Genomic DNA, 22,522 nt, shown 5'->3' on the forward strand with positions numbered 1-22,522 from the left:
GCTCCAGTGGCTGTAGAAGCTGCACGGATTCTTTTTTCCAAAAGCTGAGATGGATCCTAGAGTAAGCAACATCTACTTTGTCAGCCTCTAAGCATCTCCATGAAGCTAAAAACTTGTTTTATTTGACAAGAGCTGCAGGGAAAGAGTGCTCTACCTGACGCAAAGACAGAGGATGGGAAGCAAATGCAGCACGACCTGAAGAAAGCCTAAAGAGATGAATTGGCAGAGGGCAATAACTTGCCACCAGGTTTGCTCTGTTAAAGTTGAGTGTATTACCTGACAGAAAAGGGGTGGTTTAATTAATTCAAGTCTTTTTCCCTTCAATAAGGGGAGAAGGGGGCTCTGAACTGGAAACTTCACAGCATATCATGTGGTTATACCGTTCCTGTTGGTGAAATCACCGAAGAGGGATATTTGGAGAAGCCAGACACTGCCCTTGGACTAACATAAACCCTTTGGGTTCATTCATCAATGCTATGACTGGAAGCTTCCAGACCCCCTTACTGCACAGATTTGAGCCAAGACAAATGCGATCATACAAGTGGACAGATCACAAAATACAGTGAGAGTACGAGACAGAGTCACCGGCCCCCAGCCTGAGATCAGGGACGCCTGGGCAGACCGTGCACGGACAGTCGCCCCTTCTGCATTATATGAACAAATCTGAACTGGCAGAGCGAATGGTGCCAATTCAGGGACTGCTTCATGTGGCCATAGCGGTTTTAATCACAGATGAAACACCCTAAAATTGGATTTACCATCTCATGGAACCAATGGAACCATGGCCTTTTCCCCTCAAGTCTTAAGTATTAATGATGAAAAAAAAAAAAGGTTTCTTTAAGGGGGTGAGGAGGAGGTAGGGAAAAGGAAAGAGGAAAAGAGAGGGGTGTTAACATCGGGGAGCCATGTAACAAGGCAGGCTCCTTCCATGGCAATGGTTGTTCTGATTTCCCTATCTTAGACGGGGGGAAGGGATAACCGAAGAGCCATTCGCAATCTAACTTCAAAGGCTTTAGCCGGCTGGGAAGCTAAGTCATGCATGAAAGGATGGTAGAGTGGCAAGAAAATACCCCCTACAGATAAATTAGTCAGGGAATGTTCTCTTCTTCCCCCAAAGACTTTCATACAGCCAGACTGGCTTTACCCAGGTAAAGCCCTTTTCAGACACCAGGTTCAGTGATGCAGAGTCCTGGGAACAAACCAGCCAAATCCAACAGAGGAACTAAACAGTCTCTCTGAAAAAAAGAAAAAGGCGGCAGTAAGCATGGAATGGGCTTCTCTGTCATTTTCTGCCGTCTCAGCTATTATCACACAATTCTTTTCTAAGGTTTGTCTACACACAAAAGATGTGGAGTTTGAGGCCACATCTCCCACTCTAAAGATGCAAAGAAAAGCAAGGAATATAGGAGAAACCGCACAGCATGTGGAGAACTCATTTCCCCACTGATTCTGAAATGCTGTTTTGCTCGTCACACTGGTCTGCAGATGCATCCGTATTTCTAGGGAGCAGAAGGTATTTACAATCAAAGATAAAGAAGGGAATCGGCAACATTAGGTCAGGGTCCACCTATAAGTTAAAAAATAGAAGTGCAATAACTGAGTGTGCAGAGTACGCAGGTACCTTATAGTTCAGTGCAAGGCAGAGGCTGACGTGCCATCCCCTGATCTTACCCTCCTCACTTAAACCTTCGGTCAAATGGAGCCACAAATTCAGATCTTGTTACCAACAAGATGATAAGAAAGCAGATAAACTTGGAAAACAGTCTAGCTTCTCAGCTGTTATCAGCCTTTTGAAGAATAGGCTGTACATATACTGTATTTAAACAACTTCTAATCAGCAGAACTAGGCCAATGTGATATTATTCCTCTTTTACGTACTACTACTATACCCTCAAGGATCTGGAATCATGTGGTTATTACTGTTACAGCAGCATTTTCAGTGGTCTGTTCAGTGTTCTCTGCATTTCCAGCATTAAGAGCAACAGCAGTTTCATGTGCAAGAGCTGGGTGTTCACGGTCAACCTGTGGGAGGTTGAGTCTCCTCAGAACGGAGAGCAAAAATGAAGGAATCAAGGCCTTGAAGGACAACAGGCAAAAGGAAAAAAAAAAAAGAGAAGAGCTTTTGTTAGATCCTTTATCGGTATCAGCTTTTAATGCTTTTCTGCTGACTGCAGTCTGCTCTCAGACTCAGGTGCCACGAGTACCTCCTGAGGCAAATTCAGACACTTGCTTTCCTTCTCAAGAGACATCCCAAATGATAAGCCCAGCTTCTCCAGCCCCCCATCAAGAGCTCGGCCTGTTCTCACCCCAAATTTCTATGGTGCAGTCCTGATCTGTTCACACAGCTGGGAAGCAAAAAGGCTCAACTGCTTCTGGCACCTGCAGCTGGCAGAGGAGCCCAGAACAGCTCTTTCCAAACAAGTACAGCATTTACTCTCCAGTAGGTGTGGAACAAGCAAGGGGAAAGAGTTAAAGTCCTGATTTTCACACAGCTCTTTCCCTTTCTTGAACACTTTTGCTGAGATTTCCTGAGCACTCTACTGCTGACCTGCATGTCACAGACTTAGCACTGCTCTTCTCCCAGAAGCTCTTTTTTATCTCAGTATCAATGATTTCAGAAGAAGTAAGAAAGCAGAAAGAGGGAAAATACTGTTAATAAGGTGTTTAGGACATTGTTATCATTTTGACTGCAGTCACAGTGGCAACACAGTATGGTTTCAAATAAGAAAACCTGTGGCCTTCTGTTGTGGAGACAGCCACTGCCACCATCCCAGGACCGGACAAACAGGGTACCTACCGTATTCCTGCCATTCCCAACACGACCGCTCCAGACAGGAACCATTCAGCCAGTCCAGCTGACCTCAACAAAAAGCATTTAGAACCATTTTGAATTAAGTCCCCATGGCAGGTGGTGTAAAAGCTCCAGGTCTGATGGGACATTGTGGCAGATTACGAGCCTGAGGAACAAGAGGCACACGAGACACAAACTTGTCTCTCACCTGCCGTGGCCAGACCGTGAGCCCTTTGCAGCACTGACCACAAATGATGACTGGCACTCTAATGAGCTTAGCAGGCTCCACTCATTCTCTAAGCGTTTACAACACAAGCCAACAAGTCCTTCCCAGCAAAGCGCCGTCGGTGCATTAAACGCCTGCTAGACCGCACGAGACACTTCACTCCAAGGAGCCTATTTCAAGCAGCTAAAGAGACTGAGTAGAGATGTTCTTCCTCAAAAGTAAGCGTGAGGCCAGCAAGAAACAGTTCCCCTTTGGTAACGTTTCTCTTACGAATCTTGTCTCTGGAGGCATATTGAATTTTTCTCTGCTCTATTTCCTGCTTAGATGTTCCTTCTCCTGCTGTACTCAATGATTTAACTAAGTGCAGCCAGAGAGGAGTCAACCACATCAGCTGAGGTATGCAACATATTCATTAAAACATTAAAAATCTTCCTCCTTCTAAGACAAAGCCTAAAGCAATATCCAGCCAGAAACACCTTCAAGTTGTCCCTCTCCAAAACCTTCTCAGTGAGGGAAAAGCAACTTTTCCCCCATACCACTCCTCTCGGGTGATGGAAACAATCCTTCGTGGCTGCCAACTGTTGCCTGAGCCCTTAACAAAAATAATCTCCATGCAGGACATGACGTTTCTCATGGCCTTCTAGAAGATACCAAACTTTTGCTATTAAACTGTCTCCACTATATGCAAAATAAATGCTGTAACCACAACTGTTCTAAATTACCAGAGTGGAAATACCCCACAGCTGGGCTGCATTCCCACTGCCATTTGTGCAGGCGTAAGACATTCATAAAAGAGACAAGAGGTGAAGTATGCCCATTTCCCCACCTGTCCCCTAATTAGAAAGCAGAGGTTTAAAACAAACACATGGAAACACTTTCCACCTAGAGCAGAATTCAGCCCTGTGCCTCACTGCCACAGGATACTGCAAAGACTCAGAAGGGCAGATGGGTTTAAAAATGGATTATATTGTTTGTGGAAGATGTGGCAACTACTGAACAAGATCACATCCTAATCTGCTGGTCATGAGCAGAGGAAGGACCCCAGGGGAGCAGCACCACGTACAGCTGGGCTGATGATGAGGTTTTGCATGGCATGAACTGCTCTGACCTCACACTGAAGACTTCCAGTATCCTCGAGGAAATAACCCCCAACAACACGGACAGCCAAAGAAAGCTGAAGACATGCTTTGTATTGAACAGGCTGAGAGAGTTGGAGTTGGTCAGCTTGGGGAAGAGAAAGCTCTGAGGAGACCTTATAGTGACCTTCCAGTACCTGAAAGGGCTCAAAGAAAGCTGGAGAAGGACTGTTTACAAAGGCTTGTGGTGATAGGATGAGGAGCAATAGCTATAAACTGGAGAGGGGCAGATTTAGACTAGACATACGAAAGAATTTCTTCACTGTGAGAGTGGTGAGGCCCTGGCCCAGGCTGCCCAGGGAAGCTATGGCTGCCCCATCCCTGGAGGTGTTCAAGGCCAGGTTGGATGGGCCTTGCGCAGCCTGGTCTGGTGGGAGGTGTCCCTGCCCATGGCAGAGGGGTTGGAACTGGATGATCTTTGAAGTCCCTTCCAACTCAAACTAGTCTATGATTCTACTGCTTACTCATGAGTTGGTCCAATGTCTCCCGTTTTCTCTTGCTGCAAAGCCCTAATCCAGCTCTACCACAGCCGACCACTGAAGAGAAAGGGCTGCGTGCACACAGGAAGAACCCTGGTGCCAGGCGACCTGTGCTCCTCAGACCTACCACCCCAGCCCCCAGGCTCTTCCAAGCCTCCCCATGGTTGGTGACGCTTATTTCACTCATTTCCTCAGCCTACTTTACAGAGCTCTGCTGAAACGTTTAAGAGGAGCACAAAGCCCTGCAGAAGCACGTAGCAGTAGAGCATCTCTACAGCCCATACTCAGCAGATGTATCTAAACGGCTCTCAATCACACAGCTCTTATTTTTATGTTTTAAAGTAACTCTCCCTTTGGATTGGTGCATTTGTTTGAAGCTGTCAGAACTCCTGAAAAGGCAGGTTACTCATGTAAAAAGCTATGTGAAACAGTTGTGAGAAGGGCACAAAAACAGCCCAACACAGCTCTGCGCTCAAGCATTCCACACATTACCCATTGATTCAGGTGACCAGCTGAAAGGCACCAGCATCCTTTCTTTTCCAGCAGTTGTGCAGCAACAGCTGGCTTGGTGGTTTGCACATAATAGTTCCTTACTTAGGACAGCGTAAACTCAGCACCCTTCAAAGCACCAGAGCTGCACGGCACTTCTTACACCACCTACTATAATCAATGTCTTCACTTACTGGGTGTGGCATCAAGGTCGTGCTTTGCTGGAAGAGAGTTAGACTGTGCAATACTCTTGGTACCAGAGCTCAGTTGAAATAGCAAAAATACTGCAAAAACTGGGTCAGAACAAGGCTCCAAAATTCACTCTTCATACAACTCAGTTTGTATGGTTAGCCCCAAAACTCTTAAAATAAAATCTAGTCCTAATACCATCTCCATCCCAACTCACAAGTCTAAAGACTGCTTACTACAGCTCCCCTTCTCTTTGATTTTTAAAGGCATGGTACTGTCTAAAGCTCAAGTTTTCTTCTTGGACACTGAAAGCAGATCCACACAAACCCTTTCAGAGAAAAATACAGGCATGTGGAAGTGGTAGACATCCAAAAACAAGTGCAAACCCATCTGCACAGTTCCTCATGCTCCCTTGTCTGCTCCCCACCTCTCCATGACCCCACAGCGACAGCCAGCTGAGCTGGGCTGCAAAAGCTGCCCGGGGTACCCCCAAAAGACCTTGTCCCCGCAGGAGCTGTGCCAAAAGGCATTTCTCTGAGTGCAGCCTTGTGCCACAGCCTTTTTGTAGCACATGCGTCCCAGCAACAAGCCAAGGTAAGGTCATGCAACCAGATTTCCTAAAGCTGAAGTCTGGGCATCCAACCCAGCAGGGATCACAGCTTACTTTGGGTGTCCTGTGGCCAGGTTGGGTGCTCCCTGGGTGAAAACAGCTCCTGGGGAATTAAAAAGCAACCCCAGCATCAGGTCTCCATCCTCCATCAGGGCCCTGCGGAGGCCAGGCTGCCCTGTGCCACCAAACTCACTCCAGCTGCCAGGCTGCTCCTCACTGACCTGGAACACCTCTCAGGTTTGCAAAACCACCTGCTGCAACCACTTTTCTGACTGATTTGGGAGATGTATCCCATCTGACACTGCATTAACAAGCAAATCAATTCATTGAGATTCCCTTCCCAAAACACATCCTCCTGCACAAATCTCTTTGGCAAACATTCAACTAAGAGACTGCTCTTTACTGTAATTTGAATAATTTTGTGCCGCACTAAGGATTTTTTTTTTTTTTTCCAGGACAATAGCAAAGTGCTCGTAGCGCTACGATAACAGTTGCTCGTGTTTATCCGCATCCTTCAAAGACAATATTTTAATTAGCTGCACTGGAAACTCCCAGGCACATCTGCTGACCAAAACGCCACATTTGGTAACTGCTTAGCAACAAGGACTGGATTGGAAAACTGTCCCCAGAGCTGTGCACCAACATTAAACCAGCTCCTGCTCCCACCAAATAACACTGATTATATATATATATATATATATATTTATTTTTCAGGCAATAGCATTCTGCCTGCAACATGCGAGACACCAGAAATAACAAGCTGCTTTGGGAGAAGGGAAACCTGGAAAGAAGCCGCCCACTTCAGCAATCCCTACCCAAGCTCCACAGGAAATGTCCTCACAACACGTGCAATGCATGTTAATCCCGTGCAGTGGGAGGAGGACACAGCACTTGGACATAAGCACTGAACTATACTGCGAAACATAGGTCTTTTAGGAAAGATCCAGATAGAAGAAAGCAACTCTCGCTGCACACCATAGAAAAGCAGCAGACACCCAATTCCTTCATCAAGCCAGCAATGGGCTGTTTCAACCCCAGGAAAAACAAAAGCCAGTCCTTCCTTCACGTCACCCAATCTGCACCATCCTCAGCCCTCTTCTTCCTAAAGCTCCATGCCATCGCACTCTGATACAGGGAATGTGGGCAGTGGTGAGCCTAAGGACACGCCAACTCGAAGGTGCAGGTGAGGAGGAAAGATGGGAAGGAGTGGACCCTGGGAAGCCTATCCCCACTTTTCCTTTTTCTCCCCTCTGCACCATCCTCTGAGTCTTTTTCCTAACTGTCTCCCCGACTTACTGCCTGATGCGGAGAGACATACTGGGCAAAATACAGCTGAGCTGGTCAAAGGTGTGCGATAAATTGTACTTAGTACAGTTATCAACTTCATATAAATACATGCTCCACAAAACACAAGTTCAGAGCTGCCAGCAAATCCAAATGCCACTAAAATGCGCCTCAGTCGAAACACCCAAGTCCCAGCAAGTGAAAACTCGACATTCTGCTCCAGCTGTCTGACCCTTTTGCAACCAAACCTCCAAACCATAAGAACTGCTGCCAGCTTCGAGTTCCAGCAGCAGTTTCGCTTCCTCCCCACGTCATGCCTGCGCAGCGCTCACAGTGCCCTCTATGCAAAGACCGATTGCCGAAGCCCAAGCCACGAACAACTTCCTTTACTCAAACTGCTCCTGAAGCAACACTTTTGCAATGCCCAGAGGAGTGAATCTATTGCAACTTGGGGAGAAATTAGAAACCCCAACTTGCCATCCTGCTATTTTATATGCATCTTGACCTCATCAGGCCTGTCTGCACCTCTACAAACTTATGGAAGTAGCCACTGGCTTTATTTTAGCACTAATGAAGCAAATGAAAAACATTTTGAAAGACATTTTTTTAAACCATTTTGTTTCTTCTTTTAAACACATTGGTTTTAGTAGCTGAAAAATTTGTGTAACCTTTTTCTTATGATGAATGAGCATTTCCAGAAGCAAGCACTGCACTTTCGTAAGAAAGCTTGAGACAGCAGTAACACGTCTAGGTCAAAGAAACCCTCATGAGCAGGTACTTGATGCGCAGTTAACGCACTCAGGGGTTTCATTTTGAGTTTTGCCCTGTCTTCACTGGGTACAAACAAGTACCCCAAACTGGAAATTAAAACTAATAAAAGGGGGTGGCAAAGTCATAAGATGCAAAATTGATGCATATGGGGGAAAAAAACATTCTACTGATGAACTGTTTCTATTTAGAGGACTCCGGGAAAGGCAACAGCCAGCAGAAATTTGAATAAGCGCTCGTCTGTTCACTGCTCTGTGTCAGACACAGACACATATAGAACGCAGCGGCTGCTCCATCTCCTGCAAAATGAGACCCAGAAATTAGTGCTGTTCTGGTGGCTGCCAGCACAATATGTTAACAGCAATTATTTTCTCAATATTTCTACTGATTACCTAACACGCTGGCACATTTTGTCAGTGTCACTGCATGTTGCAACACATGCTGCCATCCAGTAACATGCCTGCATTCCCTTGGTCACTTCTTACAACCACCAGATGCGAAATGCAACCAGAATGATAATGGGTTGGAGAAACTGCAAGGAAAATGTGTTGCTTCAATGTGAGGCTTCACAGCCTGCATTTACAACATCTGAACATTTGATACCGTCACTGCTAAAACCTGAGTGTTGAAAAGAATAGGAAGAACTCAGTGAGCAGCAAAAGGAAGATGCCAAGGGCTCTCTTAACTGTAAACGGCCTGCAGAGCTCAGACTTGCAAATATTATTCTGCCTTAAGCTATATGCTTTGTTAAACACTGTAATTTGGATCTAAGTTTCCAGAGCAGCAGAGAATCTATAAATTACATAAAGACAATAAGCAGTGCTCTATCTATCAACAAGCAATTCAATTATACATACCCACTCTACCAGGAACTGAAAATTAACAGAAAGTCACTGATAGCAAAACAGAGAACGAAGTGAGCTAGCTGCAAGAGTATAATCAGCAACAGTGATTTATAAAAAGGGATGGCAACGTCATTTCGATCAGGTATGCAAAATGCAAAAGCCTCAAAGTCTTGGCCTGGTATGAGAGTGAAAGAACCACTCAGCCTCCCAACCACAGCCTGCTTTCTATTTTTCAGTTACACTCCAAAGCATTTCTCCGCTTCTAGCTCTGTTACCCACAAGAGACACGTTCTCTCATTGTACTGAAGTTGCTTGGTAGCCAAAAATCTCAAACCATAAACAGTCCAATATCTCTCTGTTTCTTTTCCCTCTCCCATGAACACACATGTACACCGGGATGCACCACCAGGAACACCAGGTGAATCCTATGCAATTCTGCTCTGAAAAAGTGCCTGTGAAAATTGACACTGGGCTTGTCACCTCTTGCTACTTCCCATATTGAACGCATTTGGCCGGTCAAGCCTCTGCACTGCTAACCACCAGCTTCGCAAGCACTCCAAGAATCAAGCTGGAGACAAATACAAGAAGTCAAAAGTCAAATACAACTTAGCAAACATGAAGAGACTTCTTTATTTTGTACAAATTTTTGTAGGAGCAGCAGGTTGTCATGTGGTAAATGAATCAGATGTACAAGGAAACGATCTCTGCCTGTGGTCTTCCAGTACCAGCTTTGAAAAAAAAAAGAAAAAAAACCACAAGATAACAAAATGCTGCATTTCCACTGCTTCGGGAGTCAGGACATCCTCACCTTGGCCAGGTTATGTGGCAAGTGATCCTCAGCCCCAAGCAAGTGGGGAAGATGTAGGGCTGCAGTCCTGCCCCAGCTTGCTGCCTCCTCTGGGCACACAGGCTAAACAGATCTCCGGGTCTCAAAAGGATCCACTGTAGTGTCATATTTCAACAATCCTGTGAGGGATTTGCGCGCTGCCTTTCTTTTCTCAACAAGATTAAACCCTAGAAGATCCCTTGAAGTCCCCCTTCTTATGCCTGGATGAGGGAGGGCAGGACTGAACCCACAGTTTAAGCAGCTCACTCTCATTTTAATTCCACAGGTTGAGGGTGGCTGGTGTTTCTCACATGTAAAACCACAGCAGTCATCCAAACCCTTGCTGGCTGGGCATTGGCTGGCTGTGTTTCTGGAAATCTGTGGTCATAACATACACCTATTTTTTGAGTTTCCATTAGGAACCAGTTCTGTCAGGCATGGTAGCGTTCAAAAGAGCTCAGGAGGCAGGAAAATTTGAAAAAGTGTTTATGAGACTGGGCATAAATCACAGCTCTCAGGGTTTTGTCCCTTCTTCAATTAAAAAAAGTGCATTCAGAGCAACCATTCCCCAATATCTACTCCCCCCATCTCCCTCCAGGAATGATGAATCCCACTCTAGCCGTAAATTGGATCCCAGGTGTACTCAGATATATTATACATACATAACAGCTACTTATGGGTATAAGGGCTCTTGCACAGTTACTGTGGAAACAGAGGTATCAAATTTCCTGGCTCTTAAGACTCTACCTTCTCAACTTTAATGTGCATTTACCTTGAATAAATCACTTCTGCACTCTCCAACCCAGAAACATCCCTTAGCAGAGCACGTATGGGTTCATCTTTAGGAGGCTCCATCTAACCCACTGTCAACGTTCCAGGAACACAGGGCTGCCTCAAACCTGCACGATCCATGGAGGGGAGCAGGGCACAGGAGGAGAGCATGTCCTTCTGCAGACAGAGATTGACTCGCTCCTGCACAGCACACCTGCAAGGGGCATCAACTGCTTCTGGGGCAACAGCCACAGGCACTGCTGACAGAGAAATTCCCTGCAGCTCCTCTCGCTGCCTGGATAGCATCGGGGCACTGCTCTCTCTCACAGGCGCCTGTGACAACTGAAGGCTGAACTTGGCTCTGTACAGAAGGGGAATCATTTAGCAGCTACTGACACACAGCCTGGTCTGGATGTGGATGCAGCAGCATGGAGAGGCACAAGACACGATGCAGTGTCTTGAGGAGAATGTCATCACATCCTGCTAAGGCTCTGGAGAGACAATGTGACACTTCAACATAAATTTCTTCCAGTTCTGGCTGTGACCACACAAGAATCCAAAGACACTTCAATGCAAAGTGCAAATTCAGCCCAGATGTAACCTCAGGGTCTCCAGTAGAGCTTACTATAGGGCTGAGCCTGACCTACTTCATCCATGTGGAAGAGCAGCTTGGAAATTCTCTCTGGGTACTTGCAAAAGGGGATCTGCTGCACACGCACAGCTTGTCACAGGGATGTTGACGCTGTCTTGTGAGAGGCACCTCAGCATCCAGCATGGCATTAAAAACATTCACAACAGCCAAGCGAGACACTGAGAGGTGCTGGTGAAAGCAGTGGCTCTCGGGATCTCTAGCGCTGGCTGTGCACTGTGCGGCTTCCAGTCTGCTCTCCAAACGCACTACGGTAACTAGGTGCTCATCCAGACTACCAGGAAGAGAGGAGTCTGTTAATCCCTCAATTACTAAGTACTTTCATACTTACAAATCTGGAAAACCACCATTGTCAATGATTTGGTCTTCCTATTACACACTGGCTGTGCACATGAACTAATATGTTCATAAGCTAAAACATGAAAGGTGTGAATATATGACAAGAGTGACTTGTAATCCTGACACCTTCCCCAGCACACACAGGCTGGATGTCTTCGTGCAACAACCCAAGTAAAAACAAGACCTGGCTCAAATGGGATGTCAAAGCATCAAACTTTACTTAACTTTCGAAGTTCTGAAACAGCAAAGAGCCTGTGAAAAAAATTATTACAATTCTTTCCTTGTTATCTATCAGGAACATAAGCAGGAAAGTTTGTACATTGCTACTCTCAACATTTTTCCTAAACTAACAGTGCAGCTTGGCTGTTTTCTTTCCTCGCTGTCTTTTAGCTTCTTGAAAAAGTCCTCTCTGCCTCATCTTCCTGGCTGGCAGGTTGTGCTGTTTGTAAAAGATCCCTTTTCTCCTCTTACCTCGTACTGCCCGCATCCCGCTCTGTTTCACCTCTCAGCACTCGTCCCTTGGCTAAGCTTAGCAGGACTTTCTCTGCAGACCATAATCACTGTTCTGAGATTAACTGGGGTTAGGTGTTGTAGACAGATGAACAGCCCTTCCTCTCCCACACCCAAACTCCTTGCCAAGCTCTGGCTTAGGAGTATCATACCGGATCTTGAAATCAAACTCCAGGGTCTTGCATGATAAATCAGAGCAATTGCTGGGACTTGGCTGTACCTCCTTTACTTAGGGCAAGCCTGAGGTGGTTAACTTCCCTGATGACTTGACAGCACTTCACCTATAGAACAAATGTTACTGTATTAGCAATCATTGACAAAAATTGTGCTTGTTTGGACGGGAAACAGGAGTAGATCCTTGAAAAGCACCTATCCTGTCAGGCAAAACTTCCCTCCAACTTTGCTGGCATCCTTATGAATCCTGAGATTTTCGTGGCTAGAGTATCCGCCCAAAGAGAATGGGCCTGGGGCTGCTCCAACCTTTGAAGAGCCAAATATGAAGTAAATAAGTTCAAACCCTCTACCCTTTATTGCTTCCTTATGATACTTAATGAACCCTCCCTACGCTAATACATCATTTCTGCTCTGCTCCCCAAGCCACACAGGCACTAGAAACATTGAAGGCTTGCTTTCCCTCTGTTTTGCTGGAGGACTCTCTGAAGGACTAGAAGTTGAATAGTAGTATCACAATAGGCTGAAGCTGAAGGTTCAGCTTTCCAGCCCTCAGACAGACCCAGTGCTCCTCTCTAACTCAGTTGGAAAGCCGCGGCTCAAATTTCAGCCTATGTTAAGTCACTGTTCAGCTCCGCTCCTTCAGCAAAACAGAGGGAAGCCAGGAGAGCCCTTTTCTAAAGCAAAAAAAAAAACCGGGGGTGGGGGGAGAGAAGGGCAAGGGAAGGAAGCAAAACCACATGGAGATCGTTTTTGTGCATCAGAAGGAGTAACAAAGGCACAGGCAATTTTTCAAACATACCAGAATAGTTTAGTGTGATTTGTAACCAAGAGGAGGGTTGAATAAAGAGCACTAATAACAAACATCGAACTTTTTCGAGGGGGGGAGCAGACAATTCAGGCAGCAGTGACCCACATGGAGACCCTGCTACCACCTTTCTGACTTCTGCAGAGGACTGGGGCATTTATACCATTTTGTACCAGCATCTCATTAAGGTGAAACAAAGACTAAGCACAGGCTTCAGCGTCAGCACACCGCTGCCCCATATCACAACCTACAAATATCCCAGCCAGTCCCCCAGCACTGATCTCTGCTACAGAGAGTGCCTGACCCCACATACCATGCTGGCATTCATCCATCTTCCTAAACACGCTCACAATTGGCTGCAACCCACTTGCACGAGAGTAAGGACAGCAGATACAAGCCCAGAATGGCAAGGAGATGAGTCTTCCTTGTTTTTTTAGACAAACTAAGAGTATTTTCTCGTAAGCCTGCCAGACTGAGCTCAAGGAATCAGAACTCCATTCCTAATTAATACATCGTCAGGTCCCACCGGCCAGGGACTTGCCTCCCAAGAGGGGAGCCTAGGCCAGCCTAGATGATGAATGAGAATTCAGCAAGCAGCTGAATTATTTCAAAGGCTGAACTGGCAACTGCAAGGACAAGCAGGTTTGGAAAAGCATGTAGAGAAAACAAAATATCCACTACAGTCAGAATTTTTTTCTGTTTAGCCCTAAGAGCAGCACTATGTTACTGCTGCAGCATTCTTCCTCCAATTAAGCACCCTGCAAAGCCTGTACCCGCAGGAGCAGCTCCCCTCTCTCCTGAAATGCAGCCACTTTTCAGGTGAAAACCTCACAATTGCACACCACTGGAGGAAAATCCATTCCGCTGGCTCAACCCTAGCAAACTTCCATGAGTAAATAACCTTGATCTATGACACTGGGACATCTACACAAGACTAGCCCTCTTGGATGGCTGAGGTCCCCCTATGGCAGAGTTCTTGCACACCAGGGACAGCAGTTTTACTTTCTTGCATGACTGCTATAAACACAGATGAGAAAGGGTCTGGCATTTCCAAAGATCTGTATTGTGACCGCTCCTTGACACAGCAAACTGCAGCGATACTCACATTTGTTGCAATAGACCTCTCAGACACACCATGCAACATAATTTCTCCGTCTGCTGGCACCATTCCACACTGTTAAGCTCTCGCTGTCCCTTCAGCCACAAATGCCCCAGCAGAGGCAGCAAGCTTGCTCTATTATTGGAAGACTCGGTGGAGCACATACCCCACAAGCCAACTACCTCCCTCTTTCAACTGAGCAAAGTGAGTATTAAAATCCAACAACTGTCTCCTGCTCAAACCAGATGGCATAAATAGCTGGAGAGCTATCAAACAAAGTATACATCCAATACTTTGGTGTAACATGAAAGCCCCCTTAAGCAAGTGTGTGCATACACACACACACACACGCTCAGGGACAAAAGCGATGGCAGAAAGTGCTAGATTAACTCTTCTAGTGGCTTAAGCATCTGTTGACACTCAGGACACTCATACAGCAGGAGCACTGGCCAAACTTCCATGGCTTGGGCAGTCCTTGAGCTCTCCCAAAGCTATAAATTGCAGCAGGCTGGTATAATAAACACAGAAAACTGGAGACTGGCAAATTGATTAAGACCATCACTTTGTGTTCCTTCTAATTCATTTCCAGCTGCCTTGAGGAAAAGAAAAAACCACCATAAACCCTACGCTCTAACAACACTAAAAGAGAAGTGCAACTCCCTGCCCCGTCCAGCTCTAGGGATACACATCGAGCTTTAACTCAGTTCCAGCTCACTTACCTCGTCCATTTTTTCTGACGTTGGAGTCTGGTCACCAGGCACCATTTCTTTAGCCTCTAAGGTCTCAATTTTGGAGGTCCTACTTAGCTGATCTATGGGAGTCATGCTGGCCTCCGACGTCCCCCGGGAATTCTGGCTCAGAGAAGCTGTCCCGGGGATGGGCTCGTCGTCGTCAGAGTCAGGTAACGGCGTCGGGCTAATGTCCTCCAAGCCAGTGCTGGAAGGGCGGGAGGAAGGCGTCTGACCTCTGTAACCAGGCTGAGAATTTGAACCATACATTGGGATGGGAGAGAGTTGGGAAGATGAAGAGGAGATAGGGCTACCTTCCATTCGAATCTCGTTATCTGAGTCATGCTCATTAAGAAAGGGTAACTTTGTTCTCTGCTCTTTTAAGAGCATCTCAATCCTTGAGTCTAAACTGTTATGCTGCATTTCGGACTCCATGGTGGGGGTACCAGGGGTCTCGCTTCTCTCCGGAGTCTGAGAGAAAGATGCTGTGCTCGGTTCAGGAGCAGAGTTTGAATCAGGCAAGGGCGGAGGCTCCTCCTGTTTCTCCTTCACAGGGACAAAATCGATGTTAGTGGCAGTGCTGCTTTCCACAACCATCTCGGCAGGAGGTGGCGCAGGTCTTCGGTACTCTGTTTCCCTGGAAGTCTGGGGAAACTGCTGCTCCTCAGTTTGGGGAAACACAGCTGGTGCTTGGTAAGGAGAGAAGGCAGATTTGTAGCTCGAAGAACTAGAGTGGCTTAGGGGAGGAGTGTGAGAGAACTGAACTGGCTCCTGCTGATGGGATTTGAACGTACTGAACTGATGCTCCGTCCCCCGGAAAACACCTGCCGAGTTATGAACATAGTGATGTCCTGGTCGACGGTTGTAGGCATCTGTAAATTTTGTATCATGTCTCCTGGGTTTGTACCCACTGTCCTGTACAAAATGGTACACAGGCGTTGTCTGGCGACTAGAATAGGTGGAATCCTGGGAAAACGGTGTCCCTAGCCGTGGGGTATGAGGTGTTCCTTGGGACTGGGGGGTAAATTGGCTGTAAGAGTTTGGGGTGTCTTGCCGACAGCTGGAATAGGCTGTGTCATGGGAAAATGGCGTGCTGCTGTTTGGGGTAACAGATGATCCCGCAGAAGAAAGGTTACTGTCTTTGAGGCGCTTCAGGGAATCCGTCAACTATGAAAACAGAAGAGAGAAAAGCACCTGAACACACACTTCTGAAAAGATATTTGCCTAATCTGTTTGCGTTTCAGAGGAGCTGAGTACCCAGGAGTTTGCAGATTTTCATAGCAAAAAAAAAAAAAAAGTTACAGCATTCCTGAAAACACAAACCATTATCCATTATTAACAGTTCCCTTTGATTTGAAAGAAAAAGGCAAGCAAAGAGGAACTTGCCTGTAAGAAAAAGAAGAAAGCAGATACAACAGTATTCTCCTCTAAGCTACATCCAAGAACACCAGGTGAACAGAAGACTTGCACAACATTTTTAGCTGGTAGAAACTGAAACTCTTTCAGCTATGTAAGGCTTGTCTAAATTGCCAGTAGGGAAGGTAATTAGGAAAAATGTGAAATATTATCAATTTTACTTTTTTTTTTTCATGAACAAGTCAGAACACACAAATCAGCAAACTGGCAGCCTGCAACCAAACCTACGTGGCAGGGCTTTGTGCTGGTCCCACTGAGAGAGCTGACCCACCACACAATCTACCAAACATTCACCTGTAACAACAAGGGAAAAGGCTACAGGTACAAAGAGCACAAAGTTCTCAACTGCTAAAACCACATTTTAAATGCCCAGGTAGAGAACTACTGATTATAGCATTGCAAACTGAAACCCTACAAGCCTACAGAGCAGGCAAGTATTTGTTCTGCAGCTCACTTCACAAGCATATTCAGGGGGTTTCTAGGAGCAGCCCTGCTCCAGCTCAGACTCTGCTGAGTCATAACAGTGCCACACTAATCATGAGGGCCAGAATCAATTTTTCATAATGCAAAGCAAGAGCTTGGTGAGAATCCTCCTGGTAGCAAAAGAGGCAGGACTGAGCTCCAACTCCACAGAAGCACACTTGGGATAGCTAACTGGCAAGACTGGCTGCTACTCTCACAAGCACAGGTAAGTAAAGAGACCCTTAAAACAACCTGTTTATAACATGCCAACACCATCAAACCCAAGCTGAGCTCTCACCCACCTGCTATGCTCGCACACACCTCACTCACTCAGTAGTGTGGATTTGCTCTTGGTGTGACCCCTAGAGACCAGATTCACCAGGAAAGTTTCTTCCTCAACTGTTCCAAAACCCACAAAAAGGGTCAGGAATCAGCCCCATACCTCCTGCTAAAAGCCACATCTCTACACTTTCAGTGTAGATGTGATGTGGGTTGTTTTTCAGTGGGGTTTGGATATGGCCTGGAGGCAGGGATTGTGGCTCACAAAACTGCCAGGTCTTTGCTGTTTGCCTGAGGGGGAAAGCAAATGTCAGTATTTTACTAAACTAAAACAGCAAACAAGCTTGTTGGCCGAATTTAGCGAAAAAAACACAACACAAACCGTTACAAGTTACCCACAAAGCAATAATTTCAGAGGGAATTGGGAAAAAAAAAAAAATTCAGGATAATAATATAATACATGAGCACAAAATCTAGAGAAACAATCTTAAAGATAATTACAGCAGGGACTGCTTTGGGGGATACCATCAAATAAGTGTTTTGCTGTTAACCCTAAAAAAAGGAGTAAGAAAAAAATCTGTGTGGTTTTGAGATGTGCTGTAACCAGCAGAAATTAAAATCCAGGCCCTGCTCATAGAGGATTCCCAGCAAAACCATTACTTGCCACCCTCCTGCCTTTAAAAACACTGCTTGGAAGTAAGGAAGGATCGGCCTCTTCATGATTTTCTTAAGAGGATACTGGGGTTTTGCCTTGCTGCTGTTGGGGTTGCTGGTGGGAGAAGAAGAGAACTGAATTTTTTCAGATCAATGGGATTTTCCACATTCAATGTATAGCACTGTCCTGAAAATATCTGATCACAGAATTAATGAAATTATGACATTTTAAGAAGTCATGAGAGTGACGAGAACAAAAATAAAACCTTTGCTAAATCTCTTTCAAATGCAATGCCTTAAAGTGGGTTCTAAAGCCACAATCAGGAGCCAAAGTACACTTACACGAGCCTGGGAGTCTGACTATTTCAGACAAATAGGCTTCACTTAGAATCATAGAATGGTTTGGGCTGGAAGTGACCTTGAAGATCATCCAGTTCCATCCCCCTGACATGGGCAGGGACACCTCCCACTGGACCAGGCTGCTCAAAGCCCCATCCAACCTGGCCTTGAACACCTTGAACAGGGATGGGCAGACTAAACTTCTCTGGGCAACCTGTTCTCATCCTCATCCCCTCACACCAGTGGGGTTCATAAGGGAGCAGGTAACTGTATGAAGCCATTTAGAGAATCGTACCCTAAACATCAAGAGACCCCTGGAAGCCCTCAGGAATTCTGTCCACTGCTTTCATTAAGAACTGATTCCAGTGACTAATTAAGATTCTAGAAAATTAATGCCACTATTAAAGATTTGACACTTTACCTCTTTCAGCCTTTATGAAACTCTGAAGAATGTTAAGGATTACATACTGCAGACACTATGCCAAATGTACCACTGTAAATCATTCCCCCTGACTTCAAGGGAATTACCTCATCTCAGGGACAGACCTGATGCAGTCCTCTTAACTGCAGGAATTTCTAATGTTAATGGGGCACACACTGTCGGTTCTGTAGGTATTTTTCATTCAGAAGGACAAAAGCACTTACCACGCTATGCAGACACCAGCATACAGATTAGCCACATGCACTGCATTCGCAGAGTTACATTTGCTATGGCAATTATGAGCAAGTTACATTTACATGTAAATTACTAATATCCACTAAAACTATGGCAAGAGAAAGAAGCTAAATTAAAAGAGTTAAAACACTAATGATAGCAATGCATTTCTTCGGGATTTTTTAGAAAGTTAATTCTTAAAAAAAAGCAAAGCAAACATACCTGCACTGTTTCATTCACAGTTGGCGATACGTCCTGCTCGGTGCCGACAGGAAGGGTTTGAGGAGTGTAAAGACCATTAACGAGCAGTTCATAGAATCGCATGCGGGTTTCACCTGCACATACCGCAATGGAAGAGTCGATTAAACAGAAATAACACAGCCTATGTAAACATCTACATCCTTGACACCCTCACAACTGTGCTACCGCCCCCAGCCCGCTGCACCCACGCCATGGAGAAGGTATCACCCCTGAGGCTTCCACGGATCAGTTTTAAATACTCTGCCGGGCACAGGAAGTCAGACTCCCTTCTCCAGCCAAGACAAGGAGGTTTCTAACTCCTTTTTCCTCCGCTCTGCCTGCTTGGCAGCTCTTCTCCTTACCATGCTTTCTGGAGAGCAGCAGTTTCCCTCCTCTCCAAAGTGCCAAGCAAACAGCTTACAGATTTGAGAAGTGAAACTCTCACCCAAGGGACAAGCCTCTGCCAACAACCAGGGCCACTTCAGAAAGCTCTCCTAATACACCTTGCTAGTAGAAACTGGCTGTTAATAATGCAAGCAGGATGTCTGGGAAAGCCAGGACAAAACAGTTAACACCCCCTCCCAGTTTAAGGTGTGCTCAGTGGCAGAGAAGGCAAACTGTCCCATATATTGATACTGAGCCTCAGCCTTTTCATTCCTAAATTCTACAAAGATCCAGTTTCTTAACATCGGATATTTCATCACTACAAACCCCCAATCCTACTTCTCTCACAGTCTGTAAGAAATCTGTCATCCGTTTCAAAGGAAACAGAATCAGATCCTCAAATTGTCTGAATTTTGTTCTGACAGATAAAGAATACACAGACCCAGCACCTGAGCCAAGAAAATTAATTCAGGCAAGATCTCCCCCTAAACAGAACTGCTTTCACTAGGAGTCCTGCAGGATGAAACCCCAAAATCCCTGTGAATCACTCCATGCAATCTGAAAACAAAGCATGGTCCTGCTTACTGGAAAAGACTTGTTTATCTTGAATAAACGCTGCAGATGAGATTATTTGGTTATCAAATCTCATTTCACAAAGTCTTGAGCCACATCCTCAACTATGTAAACTGTTTTAGTTCAACTAAAGTCAAGACAAAATAGATCTGTTCAAGACAAGACCTTGAAGAGATGCTTGAAATATTATGCTTGAAATACTAACACATACTGCCTCCCAAGGCTGCGGGTATCAGGCTTACTTGAAAACTTGTTTTTAAGGAAATACAAAGTAACTCTTAGAAAGTAATTCTTCCTAGAACCCCAACACAATGCAGTGAAAGTTACAACTTCATTTTCAAAGAAGTTTATGAATGTGAAACAGCTCTCATCTCTTTTTCTAAGGACAGGTAATTGTGTCCATTCTATAGCTGGATAAACTGAGGCAGAGAATTTGCTTTAAACTAAACTAGTCTTTGCTTTAAACTTTTAGATGAGGAGACTGGATTTATTAGTTCCCGATTCCCACGCCTGTGCTCTGGCCAGACAGATAAAACAACACTTTTGCTCCTAATATTTATTTTGCTAGACTACAAAAATCAAGTCAATGAACATTTCATTCTCTTGAAAAGCTGAAAACTAGGAAGAAATGTTGAAAATTATACATGTGTACTTTAAAAATACCCTAACCAGCTAATGCTATTTTAGGAATAACATTTTTACTTGCTTCTGACAGATTACAGCACGCTGACAGTCTTACTCCTTTAGAAAGAAAGAGATGCAACTGTGGAAGAAAATACATTGGAAGCAAACAGCTGGCAAACAAGGCAATCTGAAACTAAGACTTCAACATTTTCTTCCAAGAAACCAAAGCATAAAACCCCCTCATTTCCCTGATGCACAGCTGACTTTCTTAAACTGTTGTCTGTTCAAGACTTGCAGGGTAGTTCATAAACAGAGGAGAACAAGGAGGAATGTAGCACAATCAGCTTGTTCAAAATGCCTCTCATTAAGACATCCACCACTTACATCATTAACTCTACAAATGGTTTACCCGTTCTTAAACATATTTTATACCTTTGAATTTCAAAGTTAGCAGGGGAAGGTGCCTGTCTGTACAAATTAATGACACTAGAATGTCGAAGTATACAGATGTAAGATCAAACTTAGCTCATACTAGAAAATATTATGTTACTACTGTGATTTTTCTTCTAACTGTGATCGGTAATGTCAATAAACGTTCTACACCCTCTTACCACACATGGCACACCAACCGCTGCATCGGGTGTGCACTAAACTGTTAAAACTTTTTAATTCAGAACAAAATGATCAGCATTTTTAAGAAAATGGTGTTAACAACATCCTCTTTCCAAGAAAGGGTGCAGTAAGGCAGTTTTAAACTGGAAATGCCATGTTTGGAATGAAAGAGTACAAGCGGCAGCTAATCTACACCTCCTCCACTTTAGACATTTTCTAAAATTCAGACATATCTGCCAAAGTCCTTCACTAACACCACTGGAAAGAGGAAAGACAGAGCAGTGAAATGCAATGGTTTCGTGCTTCCAGAAACTTTACTGGGCTCCCGGGGCTGGGCTCTGGGGCTGGGAGTCAGTTACCTCCAGAAATCGGAGCTCCTGTCGCTTTAAGAGACAGTCTCACACTTACACACTCGCACACACTGACAAGTGCTGCGTGTGCACTCTTTTGCTGCCAGCTCCGAGTTCCGTATCAATGAAACGCCCGGCACGCAGAGGACAGCACCCAGCCCTGCTGCCAGAATCCAGGGGTTTGTGAGTCCCAGGAACCCCAAGGTTTGTCCCCAAACTCCCAAGTCTGCAAAAGCCAGGTGTCTCGGGGTCTGGCAGCCACGGGAGGTGGCCGAGCAGGACCAGTCTGGGACAGGGAGACGGGGGACACGGGAGGCCCCTGAGAGCGAGGACAGGGCAGGGGACAGGCAGGATGGCAGCATCTTGCAAATTACAGGGCTGTCTCCTAGCAACAGACAACACATTTGGCTCCACGTGACTCGCAAAGGCCCCAGAAACCAGACCCGCTCGCAGGGGGGACTGGAGCACTCCCGGCATATTTTTAATCGCTGGGCCCTTGCGGTTTGCAACAGCCTCTGGTTTTAGAAGCGTGATGGGCCGACGCACTGCAAACCACAAACGCATGAGGCCAAAACGTGCCCCCTCACCTTTTGTATCCAGCTCCACGTGGATGATGTTGCCCATGACAGAGGTGTTGTGAAGGTGCTGGACAGCCTCCCGGGCCCCCTTGACAGTGGCAAAGACCACTTTGGCGATGCCCAGGTGCTTCTTGTTCTTGGGGTTGTAGAGGATCTCCACCTCTTCCACTTCACCGTATTTCTTGCACATGTCGGTCAAAAAGTTTTCGCGGATGTTGTCGTTCAGCTTGGCAAAGGTGACCTGCTTAGGAGGCACTGGCCCCACATAAAACTCATCAATCTGGAAACAGGCACAAGGAGAGGGGCGATAAAAATAATTGCCATCATTAAAAAGAGTGAGGAAGGGCATAAGGATGGCACGAGAGGGAGAGAGTTAAAGCATCCTTCAAACTTTGGGGAAAGAAAGCTGCTATCATGGCTCTGGCATGAACCCCGGAGCTGAGCAGAGCCTCTGCCGCTGCAGTCATTCATTGAAACCGGCTCCTTTCTGGGCCAGAAATCCCTATTTTAAACAGTGCTGCCAGCAGAGACCCCAACCCAAGAAGCCCCCAACACACAACACCAAAATCTTTAGGTGATCTCCTTAGACAGATGTATTGATTTCTTGTTATCTTTATAGAAAAGGATTATTACTGAAC

The 22,522-nt window shown here is 45.6% G+C and overlaps 1 protein-coding gene across 1 annotated transcript in view; it reads right to left on the reverse strand.

The window, feature by feature from the left end:
- The window catches only part of SETD1B (SET domain containing 1B, histone lysine methyltransferase), a 49,917-nt gene that overhangs the window by 25,792 nt on the left and 1,603 nt on the right, over nt 1-22,522 (reverse strand). The window contains exons 4-6 of the mRNA XM_054082499.1: nt 21,894-22,164; nt 18,746-18,858; nt 14,710-15,885 (exon numbers count right to left, since the gene is read on the reverse strand). Of these exons, the coding sequence (XP_053938474.1) occupies nt 14,710-15,885; nt 18,746-18,858; nt 21,894-22,164 (1,560 nt within the window). The remainder of the gene's footprint in view (nt 1-14,709; nt 15,886-18,745; nt 18,859-21,893; nt 22,165-22,522) is intronic.

The sequence above is a fragment of the Cuculus canorus genome, chromosome 17 (assembly GCF_017976375.1).
Source record: "Cuculus canorus isolate bCucCan1 chromosome 17, bCucCan1.pri, whole genome shotgun sequence".
NCBI lineage: Eukaryota > Metazoa > Chordata > Aves > Cuculiformes > Cuculidae > Cuculus > Cuculus canorus.